At 39.3% G+C, this 23,191-nt stretch overlaps 3 protein-coding genes across 6 annotated transcripts in view; 2 read left to right on the top strand and 1 right to left on the bottom strand.

Moving 5' to 3' along the window:
- The window catches only part of LOC109985712 (laminin subunit alpha-3), a 58,515-nt gene extending 53,308 nt beyond the window's left edge, over positions 1-5,207 (bottom strand). For all 3 annotated transcript variants that reach the window (XM_020636110.3, XM_065954085.1, XM_065954086.1), the window contains exons 1-2: positions 4,944-5,207; positions 4,241-4,393 (exon numbers count right to left, since the gene is read on the bottom strand). In XM_020636110.3, the coding sequence (XP_020491766.2) occupies positions 4,241-4,393; positions 4,944-5,201 (411 nt within the window). In that variant the 5' untranslated portion in view covers positions 5,202-5,207. The remainder of the gene's footprint in view (positions 1-4,240; positions 4,394-4,943) is intronic.
- Positions 5,208-6,434: 1,227 nt separating this feature from the next.
- Positions 6,435-15,718, top strand: vps4b (vacuolar protein sorting 4 homolog B). 2 transcript variants are annotated; one of them, XM_020636091.3, is made up of 13 exons: positions 6,435-6,619; positions 8,146-8,257; positions 8,528-8,628; positions 10,718-10,829; positions 11,124-11,274; positions 11,445-11,503; positions 11,620-11,739; positions 11,852-12,008; positions 12,795-12,943; positions 13,511-13,592; positions 13,678-13,897; positions 14,005-14,145; positions 14,235-15,718. In XM_020636091.3, the coding sequence occupies exons 1-13, from the start codon at positions 6,599-6,601 to the stop codon at positions 14,334-14,336; spliced, it is 1,527 nt and encodes a 508-aa protein (XP_020491747.1). In that variant the 5' UTR covers positions 6,435-6,598; the 3' UTR covers positions 14,337-15,718. The 2 variants fall into 2 exon arrangements, with proteins under 2 accessions (XP_020491747.1, XP_020491755.1); XM_020636099.3 differs by lacking the exons at positions 6,435-6,619; positions 8,146-8,257; positions 8,528-8,628 and adding an exon at positions 9,573-9,797.
- Positions 15,719-16,358: 640 nt separating this feature from the next.
- Positions 16,359-22,838, top strand: kdsr (3-ketodihydrosphingosine reductase). The gene is made up of 10 exons (XM_020637156.3): positions 16,359-16,824; positions 17,946-18,035; positions 18,230-18,286; positions 18,372-18,437; positions 18,530-18,625; positions 19,279-19,470; positions 19,706-19,789; positions 19,890-19,973; positions 20,087-20,188; positions 20,274-22,838. Exons 1-10 carry the CDS (start codon positions 16,636-16,638, stop codon positions 20,391-20,393), a joined length of 1,080 nt encoding a protein of 359 aa, XP_020492812.1. The 5' UTR covers positions 16,359-16,635; the 3' UTR covers positions 20,394-22,838.
- The last annotated feature ends 353 nt before the right edge of the window (positions 22,839-23,191 follow it).

Genomic DNA, 23,191 nt, shown 5'->3' with positions numbered 1-23,191 from the left:
CCAAAACCTTGAAAGTTGAGCACAAAAATTAAAGTAATATAACCTCCATATGTCTATACAATAAGTGTAGGAATCAACACATTATTTCCTTCTCCCTCTTTAAATGACCTGCATATTGGCAGGCCTATATGCATGTTTGACGAGTAAGCATGCAAATAAGGTGTGATATTTTTCATGAAACAGTCCTATCAGTTAGGTGTAGGAAAACTGCTGCCCGCACTTCCCATCGCATCAAAGTCTGCGTCAGTAAACATGTGAGCCCTGATTAGCATTTCCATGTATGAGCTGGCGAGGAGGGCCATGAAAAGGTGAAAAGATCCCACATTAAGCCCCACAAGCTAGGATGAACTTCAGTCCAAAAGTGGGGCTGCTATAGGGCTAACTAGCATGAGGTGAATGTTCGTGGAGTAGTAAATATCTGGCGCCTCAGGCAGCCCAGCTAAAGAAAGGCACTTACATCAGCTCCATCGTCACAACTGTAGGAAGAGACATATTGTCTCTAGGGTCTGACTGAGCATGCTGTAAGACTAAATCTTTATAACCAAGCGTATTTTTAACACAAAAAATGGACCTATAAATTGTCTAAGATTATTTAGGCTACACTATTGTAGCACATGACATCTCTATTTAGATTAAAGCCTCAACATACAAATCAATTGCATAATTTGGAAGAAACCAGCCATGTTTAATCTATGTGCACAAGGTCATGTATGCACGCAAACATCATGCATGGTTGTGTGTTTTTCCAAGTTAGAGGGCAGATGTCAAGGGAAAATGGAGGGTTTTAGTGTTAAACTTGTTTGTGTTTGTGTCCTGTTAAAGTACTTTCTCACCACCAAATTACACCACCTCTTCATTTCCATCCATTTGTTAAGTGAAAAGAGAGAGCTATTTCACTTTCAGAGGGGCTTAAAAAGAACCAAAACCTCTGTGAGAGTCTGAGAGCACAGAAAGGATGTCACACAATACGGCCTAGAAGGGTTTGGACACAAAAGGGGGCGACGGCTGCAAATAAAACATTCAAACCAACTTTGGTGGGAGGTGGACTCCTCAGAAAGGGGATTAGGTTCCAGGGGAATGTCTCTAAAAATTGAATCCTTGGAAGCTTTGTCTCTTGGCAATTGCAAAACTTTGCACAGTGCCAAAGACACTACACTAAATCGGAACCAGACCTACCTCTAAATTTAGATTGTCAACGTGCTTATTTACATCTCCTAGAAAATAAAAGGTATAAAAACCAAACGTTACAATCTGTTGAGCAAAAATATCCTATAAATCACTCCAAAACAACAATTATGTTTTGCAATTTGTCCTTTTAGAGCCACAAAACCAAAAATCCATCAACAACACAATAAACACCTGTCATCAACAGCAATAATCCTAGCCTTAACTTTAGAGTAAAAATACCATTTCAGTCCCTTGGACATCAATCTGTCCAACTTATCAGACCTTATTTTAAACCAATATTGATCGATGTTGAGTCAGTGCCTAATACCAACCAACGTCAGCTCAGTCTCATCAGTATGGAGACAGACAGCAGTAAGCCTCGCTATGTTTGACTCACATGGTCTACTCTGGGCTCACTCAGGCAGATAAGCACATGTGGTCAGGGCTCCTAAAATACATTCTCCAGAAAAAAAAGAGTCACTGGTATTCTGATACATGGCGTAAATGTTTACCAGAACAATGGCTTGCCTACTGTGTCCCTTAAATAGTTTAACGACCGGGCAAAAGTTCCTGGAAATGTCATCAATATCTTGATGGGAAGAGGTGTACAATACATGTATAATAGAACAGATGTTAGTTCTTGGAGATATGAATGCATGCGACGAAACAAATAGTAAGAAGATAAACATATAGAAAGCAAAAGCTATAAAGTGTTTGCAAATGTAAACTTTTTTGGCGTCGATAATGATGCTAGATTGAGTGATTGGGGATCATTGCAATGCATCCTCAGGGTTACATGAATGTCTATACCAACGATTTATGGTCGTCTCTCCTCTAGATGTTGACACGTGTTTACGACTCAAAAATGTCAATCTTATGGAGGCACTGGTAAGCAGGAGTTCTCCAGAACGAATAGAATTCAATCACTTGGGGACCAAGAATGTCTGGAGTGTCTGCAGTTTTAAAATATGTCAGTCTGGAACACAGTGTTGAACCAAAACTTTTCTACTGAAGCTTAAAATTGAATGTTCCAGAGTGCTGATGTATCTCAGTTAGCAGAGCAGGGGCTCCATAGAGAGAGGCTACAGTGATCGACACACTGATCACTGGTTTGACTCCCAGCCCCGACCGTTTGGTGCATGTCATCCCCAACTCTACCTCACCACATTACCTGTCTCTCTTTAGCTTTGCCTGTCAAATAAAGGCCAAAAGAATCACCAAAGAAAACGTCTGAATTTTCTGCCCAGCTGTCTAATTTGCTTTTAGTCTGATTATCTTACACTTAGTTTTCCTGGTGTTCCATGTGGTTCCTCTTGACAGACAAACCGGAAACATCTCCATAAAGAAAGAAATGCCTCTCTCTTTGAACCTCAGCCTTTTAACATAAACATCAAGTCTACCATTTTCTAATACGCCCACTGAGTGCTGTATAGAACAGAAAAGCCACCTGCATAGGTCTTGAAAGAAACCACAAACCCCATTCATTGGGTTCTAGCCCTCATATTTCATTGAACACATCATTTATCCTCTGGATTTGAAAAAAAAAAAAAAAAAGCCCACAAAGCTATCAAAGCTTCACATGGAAAAGTCAACAGGCAACTCTAGTCCTGTCTTGGATAATGCATGAGCTTACATTTGTAGGGTGGAGAAGAGAAATAAAGAAAGGTACCTACAAGAAATCTCCAATAGCTGCCTTTTTCACAAGTGATATTGAATTCATATTAGTCAAGACTTATATTTTCCTCAAATTAGGCTTTCCTTTTTCATTTAAATAGGATTTTTACGAAATCAAAATTTTTTAAATTATAATAATAACATGCTTAGGAAGCTGCCAAAAGATTACTTTTTTGTCTGTTTTGTTGTTGTCACACATTTGAACCCTCACAGACTCAGTCGTCCTCACCAAAGCTAATCTGCCTCACAGAATACGGTACAAAGTCTCAGAACAAAAACAACCAACCTTAAAGAGCAATAGTGGCAGGTGAGCATTGTTTACAGTCACGGTGGTTGCATGAGACGCTAAGAACAGAAAAATGTGTGTGACAGGTGTGTGTGTGTTTGTTGGTTGAGCCGGGGGTGTAGTGAGAGAGAGCAGTGTTGTGTGGATGGTGGCCATTGTCAGTGATCTAGCCACGCTCCTTTTAGCACACCGTAATGCAATAATGCTGCTTTCACCGCTCCCAAATAAACTGAGCATTACCACGTATTAAAGTCAGACATCCCTGAAGGCCCTGCATGTGTCCATCCTTCTCTATGTCGAGACTATATTTAGCAGTGAGGGATCTCTGCTCAGCCCAGTCAGTCTAAAAGCAGAGACAGAAAAGCTGCCACCCATTGTCAGACACAGCACCCACAGGGAGGCAAATATGCAACACGTGCGGATAGGAGCGCCTTTATCGCTCTCTCTCTCTTTGTAATCCATTTCACAACTAGGCAAAAAAACCCTCCTCAATAGATCCAGTCCTCCACCTGCACTCCTTGAATCTGATTTCACATCCTTCTGATCCCTAATCCCAAGACAGAATTCCTCTCTTTCCCTCACAGTGGATAATTCACCGTGAAGTGCAATTTTATGGGCTGTGAGTCAAACTCCTGCTAGAGACATGGGTCGTGATGGAGGCCTTTTCTCCTGCCAAAAGGGCGTGAATCTGATTCCTGGCACGCATCCAACTGCAGCTCATTAATCACATGATCACCATAGGCTGAGGTGATGAAGCTCAAACTGAAAATAATATCATTTAACACATTTGGGGGGTACTTGTAAATGAAACAACATACGTCAAACGACTTTCCTATAAGCATATATCCGCAAGAGGTAGTCGGCAGCATCAACAACAAAAAAAGTCAAAACAAAGCAATAAGGTGCAAAATATCGCAATGTTCAATTTCACAGAAGTAAAGATGCCCACAAAGCATTTATAACATTTTATAAGGCAGACAACACTTTCCTCCTCTCCATTTTGCAACATCCAGGTGCTACATTCTCCTGTGACCACACCGCAGTCATTATTCACAATGCCGGCAGCAGCAGGTAAACAGCTGTTCACAGCACATTAAGATATGGTAATCTCACCTGTCCAAGGTCCAGGGTAACATCCACCTCATTGTAAACCATTCCCCTGGAGAGAGGGGGGCTCTGCCACCACTGCTCCGTCCCATCGATAGCGTTGGTCACAGGATGGGCTTTGCTCGGGTCCACCGCATTGCAGTAGTCACAGAATTGACCCTGGATGGTGTCAAATTGTTGGTATTCAGAGACATAACACAACCAAATAATTGCAGCAAACCTACATGCAGGTGAAAAATGAAAAGGGAGGCAGGCACTGGCAGATATCTAACCTAATGTAAATGTGAACAATACTGCAACCACAAAAGAAACGTGGCTTTTATGTGCAGATCAAGTTGCTGTTCTTAAAGTAGTAGAGGGACTTTCAGTGAAACTCCTTAGGGTGCCATTGCACTTTTGAAAAGACATTTCCTGAACAAAACTTAAAAACAATGGTGCAAAACTTTTTCTGGCACTTGTTCAACTTGGTCATGGTGGGCAGAATTGTCAGGGCTTATACAAAGAAACAGACATGAGTTATAGGGGACCATAACTCATGTTAATAGTTGATATGGAATAAATATGGAATAAATATGTATAAATATGTAACAGTTAGCCTACTTAAGAGCTTAAAATGTACTTTTTACAATGTAATTACAAATACAGTGCCTACATGTTGTTGTGATTCACCTTTGCGCATGTAGCAACAAAAAGAAACAACTTTTCTTACCTGTATATTCTGAGTAAGGACTCCGTCGGTCGGTCCTCCGACTAGTTTACAGTATAAATCATATCTCGGTGCTCCAGCCTCATCCTGGCCGCAGGTTGCTGTAGCAGAGATACTCGCCCCCTGAGCGAGGTTGAAATACGGAGGACTCAAACTAAAACCTGTTTCTTGTCCATTTGTTTCCCTGAAAAGTGTTACTGAAAAGGTAAAAACTAGTGCGAGTAGATGAGCTCTCCTCAACTCTCTCGCCATATTCCACATTAAAGATCCCAGTAGATGCTGAGAGCAACCCGCAGCGTGTAGGTCTTGTCATCTATAGATCTCCATAAAACCTAATAGGCTGCTCGAGCTTGGCGCGAGGACTGCACGTTCGGTGAAGTCAGTGACAAAGTTTTGAGTTGGTCTTCCTCTGTTGACAGTGTGCTCTCTTTCCGCCACATGTTTCCAAACTGACAACGTCAATTCCCTTTTCCTTCGCAAACTGTACGCCACACTGCAGCTATCAGGTGTCAGGCTGTCGACGGTCTGAGCTCGACGCTAAATCCACCGAGTGGGGCCAAAGGTCTCCTATCACAGTTTGCACTGCGTCACCCAGCTGCACGCCTGATTTGTTTTCTTTTCGCCGTTTAGAAATCTCTACGCTTTCAAACATATCATAGGCTATAAGAGGCGCATTTGAATTGTTTTGCCTACGTATAATTGACGACCTAGAAAACGTCTTTTGAGCATCTTAAAAGTCATTTAAAAAGACAACTTTGCTCATTGCCTCTTAAAAAAAAAAAAACTAAGTATATGCCATATGGAAACTGTGAAATGTTTTTTGTCATTTTTTATGCTATTTCAACTCGCTGCTGTAGACAAAAAACAAATGCAATAACAAACATATAATTTTAAACTACAAATGTATCATTAGCCTAAATGATGGTTAATAAATATTTTATAAGCAAACTTGAAATCATTATTTCCTCAAATGGGCTCTATGGTTTATGCATTTTGTTAGATATTACTCACATTTGATTTTTTTTTTTAATTATAATATTAATCAGGGTGCTTCGAGCTTCAAAATTGAAGAACCAAACCTCTTTGTTCCAGGTTATTTTTTTTCTTTATTTTATTTTTTACATTGAGCTTGGGGCGCCCTCTAGTGGATGTGTCGGATATTACGTGAGACTGAGGGGGATTTTCTGCAGTCAAGTCGCGTCTATTACATGTCACTTCGCTGCCTGTAATAAGAGCTACCATATTGTGTTAAACGTAAAACGACTCTTTTCTGTCATGATTAGCGCATTGCTTTGCTGGTTATGTCTACCGGTCCCAAAAGTGATAAGTAGGCTATGTCAAGTCTCGATCAGTAGTCTATATTACCGTAATTAAAACAATGGCTCAGCACTTCATTGTATGTAGGCGAACTTGTACGACAACAAATAAGCGCCGTGACTCATTGACAGGAGGGTTTCGGCATCGTTCCCATTCCTCGGACCGGGCAGGCTGCTTTCTCTCTGAGACGCATGTGTCAGATCCGAGGGAGTGATTAACAAACAGGAACTTGTTGTGCACTATGCTTATACAGTGACATACATACGAGTAAGTAAACGAAACTACAATGTCAGGCAGCACCTTGTGATTCTACTTTGTTTTAAATTTTCACAGGATTCCGTATGGAGCCAACAACTCTACAGGTAGGATGAACTTCCTTTTTAAGACTTTGTTTAGACACTCCTCGTTGGGTACTGTTGTTTAACTCGGTAGGCTCGCTGTGTGTATGGCTTATTCGCTGTGTACAATCAGACGTCTTTCATTTTGACAAAAGCTCAATTGGGATTTAGTCTACTTCACATGTTATATTCAAGTAGCCTTTAAAATAATAAGCAGTTCGTAGTTTGGGTGCAGCATCAACTGGGTCATTTTTTCCATACGCTCCTTTCATTCCATGACTGACCGTAAATAGCTTTTTTTCAACTCCACAGACTCAAATGTTAGACTGTGAACATTTATTTCCAGTTCATAACATGTTTTAAACTGAGATGTGACCGTGTTTAGATTGTGCTTTTGTAACCCTGATCTGAAAAGCAGTAATAGCTCTCTTATAGCCAGTTGTATTTGTCAGAGTACTATACCCGAAGAGAGTTTACTCTGACTTTGTTTTCATTACTGAATTGCGCTATAAACCAAGTTCATGTACACAACATGTCTGCTGCAATTAAGACACTTTAATCATTTGGTCACATCAAAGCTTGTCACTGATACACAGCTATACAATTACTGCCAGTCGGTTGCATGGCACTAGAATAAGAGAAGTTTAAGGGAGTCCTGAAGCGTATTCCATTTATAGGGAGCATAATATGAGAATGCAGTTTTGCCCATCCGTACTCATGAGGAGGAGTATTGAGAACGATGCAGTCATGTGATCGAGTAAGATATTCAATATCTCTAAAATTAATAAATGAGGATAAATTAAAGGGCAGTTTATTTAAGACGGCTTTATAAATAAGGGAGAGACAATGATGTTCCCTTCTACTAGTGGAAAGTGATGTCCATCCCACCATGTCCTAAAGAATACAGTGATGCGTCCTAAAACTGTCACCTGTAATAAACCGTAGAGAGCTATGCTATAAGGCATCGAGGGGCTTAAGAGTATGTGCAGGAGCATGCATGTAAATAATGTCCCCATAATCAAGTACTGATAAGAAAGTTGCTTGTACAATCTGATATCTACTGCTCAGTGTAAGACACTGCTTGTTTTTGAAGAAGAAACCCAATTTCATTTTGAGCTTTTTAGTCAGTTCTTCATGAGTTGTAAAAGATAATTAATCATCAAACCAGATATTGTTATTATTATTAACCAACACAAAAAATAATCAATATTGATCACGTCTGCGGTTAAGTTTTGGGAGAGACCATCTTCACATTTTTGGTTACTTTTTCTGAGCTCAAAATTCCCAGATGTTTATTTAAAAACACTAAACAAAGACTTCCAGGGCCATTCAGGATTCCCTTACCGGTACATATGCCTTCATCAATAGTATCAATTCAATCGCTGAATTATAATGATTTCTAACAGTGTAAGCAGCAGTTTCCTGTGATCAACAATTTGATTGTTTTAGCTCCACAGCATTTTGTAAAAATTGTATTTTAAACTGACGTTTTGATAAATAAAGCATTTTATTGTTTTTTTGTATTGGCTGATGTAGATTTGTTTTTACAGAAAGCTATTGCAGTGGCACAGAAGGCCTCACAGGAGGACGAGGCTGGGAACTATGATGAGGCCATACGCTCTTACCAACATGCTGTCAAGTACTTTCTTCATATTGTAAAGCGTATGTGACTACAAACTACACTAAAGCACAACGAATACAGTAAATGGGGCATTTCAGGTCATCTCAACAGTTTGTATGGGTGCCTATGACGGCATGTTAGACCAATAAGGACGTACTAGACCAATAAGTTGTTTTGTTTGTGTATAAATGACCACCTTAACTTGTGTTAAAGTTGTTAATAGAGTTAGTTTATAAAATGCCCCCCACCCATATACGCAAAAACATTTATGAATCAAAATGATAATAAATGAATGCACTCTTCCTCATCAGGTGAACCCCAGGGTAAAGATGGCAACCAGAAGATCAGAGATAAATGCAAACTATACCTGGACCGAGTGGAGGAACTGCAAGAGTACTTAGAGAAGAAAGAGGTTGCTTCAAGAATCAATTTATAAGTTTTGCTATTATTTTTGTAAAAGTTATACCATAGCTTCCAGGCAGCGCTGATACGCCACATCATGAGTGGACTGATGTAATTCAAGTGCCTGATAATGCTTCATGTCAGAAAGACAATGTTAAAGTTCATTCATCATCTCTTACTATGTTTTTAATTTAAGACTTTTAGAGACTTTACAAAAAGGGGTGTATGGGCTATATGTTAACTACTAACTCAAAGACACCAACTTGGAAGCCATGTAAACAGCAAATAAGAAAAAAAATAGCAAAACAAAGTAAGGTAACACAATTGACACAACTAGCAGGCAAGTGTGATGCAAACTGTTCTGTTCAAATCTTCACTTTGATTGTCTAATTTATTTTAGTCGTATAATCCGGGTAACAAAATTCATCAATCAACCAAACTTTATTTATATAGCACCTTTCAGACAAATTAAATTGCAGTTCAAAGTGCTTAACAAGAGTGCAGAAAAGTTATTGACAAAAAGTAGTTCATAAAATCATTGATAAAATCATTGAGAGACTATCATTGAGAGACTAATGCACACCAATAAGAATTAAAAAAAAATATGTACAAAAATAAAATACAATAAAATACGACACATAAAAGCAACAAGATATTAAAATAAATACATAAGAGGAAAATATTTAAAATTGTAGTAGGATTAAAAAAAGACAATACAGTAATGTTAAGATTTGAATTGATATAAAACACTATATAAAAGCCAGACTGAATAAATGAGTTTTAAGACTGCGTTTAAAAAATCTCGATATCCTGACATACCAGGGAGTAGAGCGCAATGCAAACCGATCTTAATTTTATGGTTTGAAGTTAATGTGTTTACACCAGACAGTCTGTAACATTCAGGTCTGGTTCTGTACCAAGCCTACGTCTTGACGTCATCACATTCCGTACACGCAAGTGTCGACTTTTCAATGCGGAAGTTTCGTCCTGAGTCTACTCGGGAGCGATCCAAGAAACGAAAACAAGCTTCGTAAAAACATCGAGTGACCGTCCTAAAGTCAAAGTTCCCGTTAAATTCGACGCAGTTTGTCTAAAAGTTGTTTACTCACGGCGCTTCTGTATTCTTCTCGATTATTGGACGAGTGATCAGCCCTTATGGCTACCAACAATAATTTACAGGTAAGTTGAAGACAAACCTGGAATCTGACTAAAACGGGTTAATACGATGACAGATGATGACGACGGAGGATACACTTTATGAGTACTTCACCAAAGTTGACAATCGACATTTCTCTCCTATTTGGTTGAATGATTTTAGGTGGAAAAATGCTTTGTACGGTGTTACACTATCGTTTCTATAATTAGCTGCTAAGTAGCATTGTTAGCTAACGTAGCTAACGCGAATTCGACAGTGAATTTTGTGGGGCCATTAAAAGTACAGAAAGAGACACTGTTGCCCGCGGGTAATGTGTTATAAGAGCTGGTACTTTCTATCGCAATTATCATACACATGCAGTTAAATGGCAGCTGTCTTGTAAGATGAGCACGTATTGACGGAACAAGGCAGCTAATGGGATTAATGTTGCTATCTGCTAACTGGTGTGATCTGGCGTCTAAAAACACATCTTACAAAGAAAGCAAAACCACTAATGGTTACGTTTTGTGCAGGTTGCTTTACAAGCACGACATGTGTTGGAAGTTAAAAGTATGAAAGTGTATATTTTACAGCCCTGGTAACTAAAAAGGAAGTGAAAGAAAGCACATGTAAAGTCGGATGCATAATGTCACCAAAGTGAGGAACAAATGTACCATTCAATATGATCTTAACACATCATTATAAAATATATATTTATAGAGTGTGCCTGTAGTTAACGTGTGTATTGAACTATCTGTCATACCAGTTGCATTACCTCTATAACTCTCTGTGTTTACATTTCATATTTTGTTTATGTGTTGTTGTTGTTTTTTTACGAGGAATATGTGTTAAGAAGTAACCCCCTTTTGGCTTGTTAATACCCCTTCTAGTTGGCTATTTTCTCTTTTTACAACCTACAAGTGTAAGTATGAGTGACGTTGTTTTTGCATGTCTGTTATTTCAGAAAGCAATTGATCTTGCGAGCAAGGCGGCTCAGGAGGATAAAGCTCAGAACTATGAGGAGGCGCTGCGTTTGTACCAAGCTGCTGTTCAGTACTTTCTCCATGTGGTGAAATGTAAGTGCACGATGCAACACTTTCTGCGAGTTTCTGCTGTCCGAGAATCTTAAAATGAATAGCATTCTGATAATAATCCTTCTTGACACATTTGTTTACGGGCCATATTCGGAGTGACTTCATGTTAGTTTTTGATAAACATTAGGTGTGATTTTTTTTTTCAGAGCAATTAGTTAACAACTCAGTCAAATAAGACTGATGTTAAAATGCTGTGGAAGCTGATGTCTCTCTTGTCAGTGAATACCGTATACTGAACTATTTCTGTGTACCCCTTTTTCTACTTTTTCCTGGCAGATGAAGCTCAGGGGGACAAAGCGAGACAAAGCATCCGGGCGAAATGTGTGGAATACTTGGACAGAGCAGAGAAGTTGAAGGAGTATCTAAAGAAGAAAGAGAAAGCTCCTCCTGCTAAGCCGGTCAAAGAGTCCCAGTCTGATGACAAAGGGTGTGTGTATGGGTGGGGCAGTGCGGGCATTGCAGTCCATCTGTCCATGTGATCTGCCTGGATAAAAAAAAATCTGTGTTCTTTTGAAATATGAAGGACAACGGAATAAAAATGTTCTTGTAGTATAGAAGAAGTTACCTTTTTCTATAATTCTATGTTTATGCTTCCAGGAATGAAAGCGATGAAGGTGATGATCCAGAGAAAAAGAAGTTCCAGAACCAACTCTCAGGTTTGTTGTGTTTTAGGGGCTATTATATCTTCTGCAGGCCTGTTTTTTTTTTATCTACACTTATTTGTTAATTAAGTCATTATTCAGAATCCTAACTCATTCTTTCTGTTTTCCAGGTGCAATCGTCATGGAGAAACCAAACATCAAATGGAGTGACGTCGCTGGTTTAGAGGGAGCTAAGGAGGCCCTTAAGGAAGCCGTTATTCTCCCGATCAAATTCCCCCACCTTTTCACAGGTTAAAAAAAAATCCTTTTATTAGAAAAACTTACTATTTCTACAGTTGTTTAAGGGTCATTGGGGTTTTTTAGTGACATAAGTAAAGACTAATTTACCTGCTTGAACGACAGGAAAGAGAACTCCTTGGAGAGGGATCTTGCTCTTCGGACCTCCCGGAACAGGAAAGTCCTATCTGGCTAAAGCCGTTGCCACAGAGGCAAACAACTCCACCTTCTTCTCCATCTCCTCATCTGACCTTGTCTCCAAATGGCTGGGAGAGAGTGAAAAGTAAGTCACGCTTACATCTTTAAAAACTCTGTTTTCTTTTGTATATACAGGATTTTGGGGGGAAAATTGTTTCAAAGTTGAGTGTGGTTTTTAACAAGGATTTCAGAATGGACCCAGCATGCCTTCTGTTAGGGATGCCACATCCACAAATCAAGGGCACCCATAATCAAAAACTGCTGAATGTGTTAACTTATGCTGCACGGAAAAGTTCATTACTTAAATGGATTTCACAAAAGCCACCAACCCTCTCAGACTGGCACAAGGTTATATTTGACCTGCTTCCCATGGAATATTTGACATATTGGTCCAGAGGGAAAATTGGAATATTTCATTATATTTGGACTCCGTTTCTTGATTATGTGGGGTCAAGAATATGTAATGTATTCTGGAGGGTGCTTCCTAGACCAAGGAGTGATAGTTGAAAGATAAGGAGAGGCTCCGTTGTCTGTATCGATTTACTCACTGTGTGTATTTATGTTTACTGTGTGTTTGATTTGCCATAATCAAATAACTGATGATAACTCATCTAGTCAGTGATTTGAGACTGTGCTGTGCCTTGTATACAAGTCTGTAGGAATGTGTTGATGGGGTGGGAGGTGGTTAGAGGGTGAATGTGTTTATTTTGTGTGTGGGGGGAAAATGTAAAATCTATGTAATATGGGATTAAGATGGAAGTTGTGATGCTTTATTGTTAATAGAAATGTTCAAAAAACTCGGGTTTCGCATAAGAGAACATTCTGCCACATTTTGCTATTTATTTTAAATGGTTCTTCTATTGCTGCACAGGTTGGTGAAGAATCTGTTTAGCCTTGCAAGGGAGCACAAGCCCTCTATCATCTTCATCGATGAGATTGACTCCCTGTGTGGCTCAAGAAGTGAGAACGAGAGTGAGGCTGCTCGCCGTATTAAGACAGAGTTTCTGGTTCAGATGCAAGGTAGGTGGTTGATTACTGAATATTGTGATAACATTTAAATACGTGTATTCTCACAGTGTAATATTTGAAACTGGTGAAGGTGAATGTACAAGGTGTAAATCTGAAATGATTTTCCTGTAGTATTCTGTCAGCTCAAAATGTTGGTGTATGCACTAATTTACAATTCTCCATCTACATCCTAAATTCTCATTGAAAATGTTGTAGTACCAAAGAATGAGAGAGACATTTTGCATAATCTGGCCACACCTACTAACAGTGTTTTTCTCTCACCTGTCAGAGCAGATAAGCTCTCTGACAGGTGAGAGAAAAACACTTGCTGTGACATCACGGATTGAGGTGTGTCAGAAAGTACAACACAGTTTAAGCATGAATACCAACAGTGACCTTTGGAGTAAAAGGAAATTGAAGTTGCTTTCTTCAACAGTTTCATCCAAAATATAAGTTACACCAGGCCACTGATATATCGAAAACTGGAGATGTCATCACATATCAGTGATTATTATTGTCTGGATGTCAAGTATTTAGTTGTGTATTTACAGGGATTTTTTTGTTCAATGCGTTTTGCAGGTGTCGGAAATGACAATGAAGGAATTCTTGTACTTGGGGCCACAAATATCCCGTGGACCCTCGACTCAGCCATCAGGAGAAGGTAATTGTTACCACTTGATAAAACGGGTTTTCAACTATGCTGTCATGCAATTTTACTCACAATTCACCATTCATACTCTGTCAAGATTTGAGAAGAGGATCTACATCCCACTGCCTGAAGAGCATGCCCGCTCCTTTATGTTCAAGCTCCACCTGGGCTCCACCCCCAGCAGTCTCTCTGATTCTGACTATGTCACTCTGGGAAAGAAGACGGACGGTTACTCAGGAGCTGATATCAGCGTCATTGTAAGAGATGCTTTGATGCAGCCTGTGCGAAAGGTCCAATCAGCAACCCACTTCAAACGGGTACGTCTTTTAAAATAACTGTCGTTTTATTATACTTCTGTGGAAAAACTTGTTGCAGCTTTGTAACTGTATCGTTCCTTTCTTTCTTTTTTTCTTGATCAAACAAGGTACGGGGTCCATCCCCAACCGACCCTGACATTGTCAAAGACGACCTCTTGACTCCCTGCTCACCAGGCGATCCCAACGCCATTGAAATGACATGGATGGAGGTCCCTGGGGAGAAGTTACTGGAACCTATAGTATGCATGGTAAGGATTTTAACACTATAAATACTATATTAAACAAATGTATGTACAAGTCCTCACTTAAATATCTAATGTTTATTCCCTCTTTACAGCCTGACATGATGAGGTCTCTGGCCAACACAAAGCCTACAGTCAATGAGCATGATCTGGACAAACTGAAAAAATTCACAGAGGACTTTGGACAGGAGGGTTAGGGGGGATGATTGGTCCAAACCAAAGCAAAGGAATTTTGATTGTCTCTCTTTTATGTTTATCTCTCTGTCAAATAGTAATCAATCCCTGGGACTGGTGGTTCACTAAACAATAAGTAAGATTACTGCTCTGTTTTTGCCAACCTGACAGCCACACAAGGTGGAGAACTTAGTTTTATCTGATATTCACCATTGTCCAAAGACTTTTAAGACTTTCCATTTGCAGCTGACCTTATGGAATATCACTATGATATAGGGAATTTTGACGTATGCACCAAAGGTATTGATGTGCCGAATACCCAAGGGACTTTTGGAAATGTGTGGCGGTAAATCATGACACAACATGAGAATGAGGCTATTGAAATCAAGATCATTTATTTTTAGTTAGGACTAGCTCTTGTGTCCCAGTCAGAATAAAGCTCACTAGAACAATACATACCCCTTATATATTTTATATAAAAACAAGCATTTTGGAATGTCTCTTTGTGGACTGATGAAATATTGGGCTGGGCGAGTGACTTCATAGGATTAGTTGAGATGTAATTTGTTTTTGTTGTTCCAAAAATATTAAGAGTTTCAAGACACATACTCAGGATGAGAGCTGCATTAGGCCCTATGGAAATGTTGGTTGTTTATCAAGTTTCCTTCTAAATGACCGTGGTATTTGTTTCCTCATTAGAATTTAAAACGTCTGTAAGGGTTGATCACCAAGACCAGCATCATTTTACAAAGACTCAATAGCTTTGAATTCCTTCCTCACTCAGCTCATGGTTTCCCTTTGCATCTGCTATAGATTTGTGTTTCGTAACTATCCATAGGCTTTGCTAATTGTGCTTAAGAGAAATTGGGGGGGAAAAAACAAAGCCTCACATTGAGATACAGTCACATTGCAAATTTAGTCCAAACCAAGGTGTTGAAGTGGGAACACTGATGGCTCGTGTGAAGAGATCATCATCTTGTATTCTTAACAACGTAGGAATGCATCTCTAAGCATGAGCTATACGAAGCCATGAGTGGCAGTGTGCATTATGTGCCTTCAAGAAAGCCTTCTAAGTTTGCAAGATTATTTTGTATGTGTTTATTTCTAAATTGATCATACTGCTTATGTATCCAGTGCTATGTCACTACACCTAAGACATGTATAATACTTGCACATTTCCTGTATACTCTTTTAGAGACTGTATACAACTGTACTCTTCTACTCCTAATGTGTGAAAACTGTCATTACTGAGTTTTGATGGGGAACATCTTTTACTTAACTGTAAATGTCTATACATATATCCAACTTTTGAACCTTTTCCTTGTGGAGAGGTCGCCCAGTCATACGATTTTCAGTTTTTCGTTTCTATGATGTAAATAAAAGTTTAAAGCTACATAAAAAAAAATGAAAAGCTTTTTGTTTTGGGAGCAAAGTCACGACTTGCCGTTGAAAGGTATTTACAAAAGAGGTGAAGGTCCGTCGATAAAGGCTTTAAAACATTGTCATTTCATATTCATATTTGATTTATTTATTTGCTCAATTCAGTGTATGGTTTCAACACCATAATACACAACAAAAATTATTTTCTCATAATGCTGAAACACTGTTCATGAGCAAACAGGAGCAGGAAGAAGAAAACTTGTAATACCTGCCCCCCCTTTTCCTAATAACACAAGAAACTGTTTAACAGAATAAGACGGCTAACCTGTTGTTTTCTCTTTCTTTCACAAAACAAAAAAACAGATTAAAAATATAGAAAAAATCAGTTAGATTAACTCAATACATTCATAATTTCCCAGAATCTTTTCTTTATACATTCTTTTAAATTGAATGATACTTGAGCAGCATTTTAAATGAAAAATTTCATTGGGTAGGTGTGTGATGGAAAAAAAAAGTGTGCGGCTGCTGCTGAAACGATACTGAAAACGGATGCGACGAATGAGAGAGTGTTGCATTATGGGAGTTGCTGTTCATGCTGCCTTAACCAGGCTTGTATTCCTATGGAACACTTTACGCTCCTGAACTACAAATACCAAGCGTGACCGTTAAGTGTCCGTTCAGAGTGCACAGTTCGATTTGTTTTGGTTTACACAGACTGCTTTGTCACGGGGAGCCAAGGTCCGCCGCCGTACTGTCACCTGGCCTTTCCACTGCTTCTGGTTCGCTGCCAAGCCCCTGGTTCAACTCCTCCTCCGCCCCTCTGTATTCCACCACCCTCTCTCTCTCTCGAGGGCCGCCGCCAGCCTCGCAGCTCCGCTATCGGACCCTTAGACGCTGGCCTGCTAGTTAGCAAACAAGCTAACGATTTGCTATATTTCACCCATGTCCTCTGAAGAAGCGCTGAGCTCAACGATCACGGATTGGATTTTCATCAATTCCTGGTGGCTCCTTCTGCCGTTCATCATGCTCCTTGTGGTTGCTGCCTTCATCGTTGCCTTTGTGCTGTTGTTATACATGATATCGCCTCTTATAAGCCCCAAACCTCTGAAACTCAACGGGGCCCACGTCGTGGTGAGTGCAGCAGTCTGCTAACCTAAACTCCTTTTTTATATAGTAAAGCTGTAATGGGTTCGTTCATGTTTGTTTTCTGACTCCCTCTCATGCTAGACCAAAGATTTAAGATAGCTGGGTTAGAGTTTAAAAAGTTCCTGAACGCTTAAACGAGTCACAAGTTGTTAAAAGAGATTTTTTAATGAGAAGCTTTAACCTTTAGTTATAATGAGTGACACGCCCACATAGGTCAGTGTTTGTTTACTTACAACTACAGCCACTTTAAATGTGTCAGCAGTTTGTTAATCTCCATTAATACAATGATACAAGGATCATAATGCAGACTACTCATCTGGCTTACTTATACCCAAAATGTTTTTTTTTGTTATAAATGTAGTTAAGATAATTTCTAGTTCCCTGAAGTTACCAGCTAACGTCATGGTTATGTCATAATTTTATACAACGCAATACATTTCAGCATTACAACAAAAACTACAACCTCCACTCTAACTTAGTAATGTGTAACTTGTAAATGAATCAATATTCCCAACATCAACACTGTTTCAGTTCCCATTGAGCATTATACTCATTATACTGTGTTGGGCTGTATTGATTCTCGCTAGGTGTCCCTAATAAACTGTGAAATGTGTCTCATCATCATCATCATCATCATCATCAACCTTTATTTAAGTTCTCGGAGAGATCATTAAAGGGTGACCCTCATTTACAATGATGCCGAGAAAACATACAGAAATGATAAACAACGAGAAATGAGATAAAGCTACTACAGAAAATAAAATCAATAAAAGAGCAATAAGAACAATAAAATATACATATACTGAAATGATTTAAAAGCTTGAAATTACGACAGTGATAAGTCAGCAATTTAAAATCAAATAAAACATTTACAGTCAGGTATTGGGCGGTTAAAAATAACATTTCTGAAGTGTCCATAAGGGATAAAAGTGCTCAAATTCAGGTCCTGTTGTAAAATGTTCCAGGAGTTTGCAGCACTAACACTAAAATTAGTCTAGTTTCTCTTGGAATAATGCAGATGTAGTATTGCCACGCCAGGACTTGCTTGCACATCTCTAGCTGCCCAACTTTTTCCACATTGATAACTAACTGCTTATCTTCCTCAGGTGACAGGAGGCTCAAGTGGGATTGGTAAAAGTATTGCAGTTGAGTGCTACAAGCAAGGAGCATTCATCACTTTGGTGGCACGGGATGAGGTCAGCATAAACCAAAATCAACCAACCATTTATTTGTAAAATGTGCTCTATTCCTGTGCAAAATGTACACTCTTTGGTGTTGAATTGTCTGAATGTGTGCAAAAGTGTTCAAAAGTTCAGACACCTTTCATCTATTTTTCAAGGTGAAACTCTGTGACATTCAAAGTTAAATCAACCTGGTCTTTTACCCTTAGGCAAAATTGCTTCAAGCGAAGAAAGAGGTGGAGAAATTTGCCATCAATGATAAACAGGTATGGGTTTCTCAGATATCTTTATAGCTCCTGCTGTGGCTACATTCATACATGCGACTGCAATGGAAACCTTTCTTCTTTTCAGGTGGTTCTCTGCATATCAGTGGATGTTTCCAGTGATTATAGCCAGGTGGAAAGTGTGATAAAACAGGTAAGGTTACCGTCTTAGTAACCGTGGAACATCTGAGATTCCATTAATAATTTGTTGCCGAAGTAATGAAGTGGCTTTCACCTGCCGTGCAGGCCCAAGAGAAGCTTGGACCAGTTGATATGTTGGTGAACTGCGCTGGAACTTCCATTTCTGCGAAGTTTGAGGAAATGGAAGTGGATCGTTTCAAAGTATGTTCTTAAAAGTCTATCTGAAACACAACCCAGTTTTATTCTAGTCCTTGGGAGTCTTTGTACAGTACTTTCTTTGTCCAGTATTTAAGCAGCTTTTATTCATTATGTTTCCTTCTCGTATTTACATCTTAAGTAATTAAAAAAATTTGAGTATTAAAATGAGATAGTTACATGATTTTATTAGACATACTGTATTATTTTAGAAATGAATAAATCCGATAAATAATTAAATTATCCTTTCAGGAGACATGATACTTGAAACATGTTTTATTTCATTTTTAGACATTAATCATTAAATGTAAGAACTCAAAACAATTTTGTTTAATAACCTACTCATTAAAACCAGCCAATTTAGTCAAGATGTACATGGTGAATTTGGTACCTACAAATACGTTTCCTATGCATTCAATAGGAGGAGTGGTTTTATTGGTATCTCTCTCCCTCTTTTGCAAATGAGAAAAGACTAAGAATGTATGTATTTTCTGGGTAATACTTCATAAGAGTAGCATTCTGTATCAAAAAGTCTATCACAGAAATAGTGTCAGTGTTGTGTTTGGGGGATGTGTAGCAGCCTTAATGTAGCGCTACACTGTGGATAAAGTCATAGTATTATGTGTAAATTTTGGTTTTTCTTTTCTTTTTTTTAACAGAAACTGATGGAAGTGAACTACTTGGGCAGCGTTTACCCGACACGAGCCGTCATCACCACAATGAAGGAGAGGAGAATGGGCCGCATCATGTTTGTGTCCTCCCAAGCAGGCCAGATTGGCCTGTTTGGATACACCGCTTACTCTCCATCCAAGTTTGCCCTGCGTGGCTTAGCAGAGTCGCTGCAGATGGAGGTGAGCTTTTGACCCCTCATGCTTCAATTATTCATGCATCACACATTTCTACTGCACCCTAGACAAACTAACTGCTAAAACATGACCTTCACAGAGAATTTATTAAAAATGATTTAGTTCATAACTTTAAAATGTGTCTACTGTTTTGCTCTTTGGGAATCCTTGTAATAACATTCATACAAATAGAGGCTGTGGAAGGACTTTGTGCTCAGTGAGTAGTGTTCTTTCACTTCAGATAAAGCCATACAATATCTATGTGACTGTGGCCTACCCCCCTGATACTGACACTCCAGGATTGGCTGAAGAAAACAAGACAAAGGTAAACATCCCTGTAACACATGAAATAAAATATAACTTCTCTTACAGTTAAGCCTCCTCATTTACAGCGCTACTCTTCACTATTCTTTTCTCTCTCTCAGCCTCTCGAGACCAAGTTAATCTCTGAAACATCTGGCGTTTGCCAACCAGACCAAGTGGCCAAAATCATTGTTCGGGATGCAGTGGTAAGCAGCTGTAATTGACCCACGGGGCTTTTATGTCTAGTTTGAAACAGCAGGTGAATGATTTTTGGAAGATGACACACAATCGATTATAAATCTTTCCTTCGATTTCGTAGCAGGGGAACTTCAACAGCTCTGTGGGACCTGATGGTTACATGCTGTCAGCCCTCACCTGTGGAATGTCACCTGTCACCTCCATCACAGAAGGTCTCCAACAGGTACAACCCTGTGCATCACACTGTTACACCAGCCATAGCATTGTTGCTGCATTTATTCATGCTCAGTTTTTAATCCTTTTGTCAGATTGTTACCATGGGATTATTTCGGACCATCGCCCTCTTCTACCTTGGAAGTTTTGACAGCATTGTGCGCCGCTGCATGATTCAGAGGGAGCAGTCGAAAGCAGCTGACAAGAGGGAGTAACAGCAGCCTTAACCTGCTACACACAGTCCAATGCCCCTTCACCTCCACCCTTAACCCTTTCTCACAATCCTTTCCTCTCCTTCAACTGTTCTGGTGCACAACCGTAGACTGAAAACAGTGACAGACGTTTACTCTTTTCTTGTCCTGTGATTTAAATTTTTAATAGATTCCATGATTATTTTGACATTTCCTCTCAGAGCATTTCACTTGATATGTCCACCTGCTTCTTGTTGTGGGAGCAGGCCTACTAGAATAGAGAGAAGGCAGACTGAACATCCCACAGACTCGTTTTAAAGTAGGAAGGTGTTTTTTTTTTTTTTTTATGTAGAGGGCGTACCTACCTCTACACGCAGAGTGCAGTGTTGTTGTTTGTTGTATTGTTGATTTTGTCATGGACAAGAGAAGCAGCAGAAAGCCTGTCTGACCGGTTGTGCCAAATATGGCTTGAAGTTCCTTCTCACCTGGGGCTGAACTGGAAACCAGAATGGTAACTCAGCTTTTGTCATATTGTTACATGTACTTCAATACTAAGTCCACCTGAAAAGAATGTCACTGAATAAGTCCCCTTCCTTTCTAACTTTTCATACCACAAGTCTTTGCGGGCAAAGCACCTTCCTGTTTGACTGAGTGGCCTCTGTGTTTGCAACGTGTTTTGTTTATGGTGTGGGTTGTTTCGATATTGTAGTGTGTGTGTATGTGTGTGTGTGTTAACCAAGTCAAGATGTGATACAACAGTACTCTTCAGTGATAAGTGAGCGATAGAGAAAGCATGTTTGTGATGGAAGTTTTGCAATTGTGAGGGAAAAAAAAAAAGGATTTCACAAGATGTTAGATGCACTGTGGGGTCAAAGAGGTTTGGTTGCCCTGTGTGCAACAACTGTGCGTGTGCGTCTGTGTTTGCTGTGACTGAGCCAATCCCTGGGGAGAAAAAAAAAGCCATTAGATTTTATAGTCTTGGGAACAAAAACACCAAATGATTTCCTCATAATCCCATTGTATTCCAATAAGAAAGAAAAGCAGGTACTATGGGTCGAAGCCATGATGGGAAAACATGAGTGAAATAAAACGACACAGGTAGTTCCACTTCAAACCTGTGAATTTGACCAGGTTCAAATACTTGAAAGAAAGCGTATCGTTTTGCATGCAGTTTCACGTGTCAGTGACCACCCCAGTCAAGATCCAAATGGGATCCAAAATCTGTCAGGGGTGTTGTAAGTCAGGGCAGGGCAGGGCAGGGCTCGCTGGTTCGAGTCATGTCCCTAAAGGTCTAGTGAGGGCACTAGAGATTTGTTTTAAATAAAGGCCAAAACAAAAGAGGGACTGGTGTGCTTGTGACCTGCTGTCATCCTGGCATGCACAGTCAGGACTTTGTAGCTCCCTCGTGACATTTTTTGAATCCCTCCTGATGTCGTTCAAGCCTTGAAAAGTCTTGTATCGGTCGTATTTTTTCATTGAGAGGTAGAAAAGTACAGTGTTGACTTTTGCAAGTCTTCCTTTGGTCCATCGCAAACGGGGAGAATGTACTTTATTACAAAGCGTACGAATCAGAACAGAGGAATATTATTTTTTAAATACGCCAATATTTGAATGCCAAAACGTGTTATGACAATTTCTGTGGATGCAATGCATTTCTTTGAGATTTCCTTCAATGTTGCTGCTCCAGTGATCTCATAGTTAGTGTTTGTTGAAGCTGTGGAGCAGTGTGGGGACCCATTTCTCAGCCTTAAGACGTGACTACTGATGAAGCTAATGCTACAGGTATGGACCTGTCCACAGAAAAATGTGGCTTAATCCACATGTTGTTTACTAGTTCATTTAATTCTTAGTATTTTCAAGTTTTCAGTGTAAAATGCCAGCTGTTCTTCTTGTGTATTTTGTCATTTTCCAGTCTTTGTATGACAAGAAGAAGCCTTACTGTTATCCAAAATATGAAAGTGAGAATGGATGACTCGTGTTTGAAGATGTTCTCATTTGATATTGGTTTAAGGCACGCTCTCCTGCACTCAAGAGCTTTTCCTAATTGTACATTTATTGTCATCAAATGTTTTATCTTGAGGTAGCAACACGTACAGTAGGTAATAGAATATGTAGCCCATATTAAAGCAGTTCTGTTCTAACATTTTTGATTTCATCTTTGAGCTATGCAAATGAAGCCTATGCTTACAGTTTGTCGGAACATGACGTTGAGTTATATAAGTTCTGTAATGGTCACGCTATTTCCCCTGATTAAAGGTGTCTTCATCAGATATGTAAGTTCTCACATATTGAACATGAAAGTCATATTTACTCTTTTAAAAAAAAATTCTGTTTTGTTATGTTTTTTTCTGCCAAAAAACTGAACACCTTCACCTTGTGTGCCATTGAAAGAAAATGTGAGAAGTGGAACGTTTCTTTGTCTTATTTTCTTACATGATATACTAAATAAATACCTGTGGACAAAAAAAACAATCAAACTCTAGTGTGACACATTTACTTTGGGGTGTTCGTCTCCTTGAGTTGTTCTTGATGTGTGTCTTCCTTTTTCTTTTCATACACTAGCGTTACTTCCTATAATTTCAGGAGGGCTGTGGAAATTTGAGATATTTTGCTTTCACAATATGAGAGTTTAATCCCCCATGAGAAAAGGATTCCAAAGCTCTCTGAGGTTTGTAGAATACAAGATTTGAAACACTTTCTCCCATCAAACGATACCATAAGAGGACACGGAATCAAAGTAAACAGGGAAACTGAATGCATCAATTTTGTACTGCAAGGTTGGATCTCCATCCACAAGGGGGTGGCTGGAGCACATCAAAGCA

The sequence above is a fragment of the Labrus bergylta genome, chromosome 4, assembly GCF_963930695.1.
Source record: "Labrus bergylta chromosome 4, fLabBer1.1, whole genome shotgun sequence".
NCBI classification, from domain to species: domain Eukaryota; kingdom Metazoa; phylum Chordata; class Actinopteri; order Labriformes; family Labridae; genus Labrus; species Labrus bergylta.
This window is presented reverse-complemented; position numbering and strand designations above follow the sequence as displayed.

Bases quoted from the DNA above. Each gene is read 5' to 3' on its own strand.
- vps4b (XM_020636091.3), top strand. From the start codon at position 6,599: ATGGAGCCAACAACTCTACAG. The intron at 11,740-11,851 runs GTTAAAAAAAAA...CTTGAACGACAG, and splicing joins ATTCCCCCACCTTTTCACAG to GAAAGAGAACTCCTTGGAGA. The intron at 12,944-13,510 runs GTAGGTGGTTGA...TGCGTTTTGCAG, and splicing joins GTTTCTGGTTCAGATGCAAG to GTGTCGGAAATGACAATGAA.
- kdsr (XM_020637156.3), top strand. From the start codon at position 16,636: ATGTCCTCTGAAGAAGCGCTGAGCTCAACGATCACGGATTGGATTTTC. The intron at 18,287-18,371 runs GTATGGGTTTCT...TCTTCTTTTCAG, and splicing joins TTGCCATCAATGATAAACAG to GTGGTTCTCTGCATATCAGT. The intron at 18,626-19,278 runs GTATGTTCTTAA...TTTTTTTAACAG, and splicing joins TGGAAGTGGATCGTTTCAAA to AAACTGATGGAAGTGAACTA.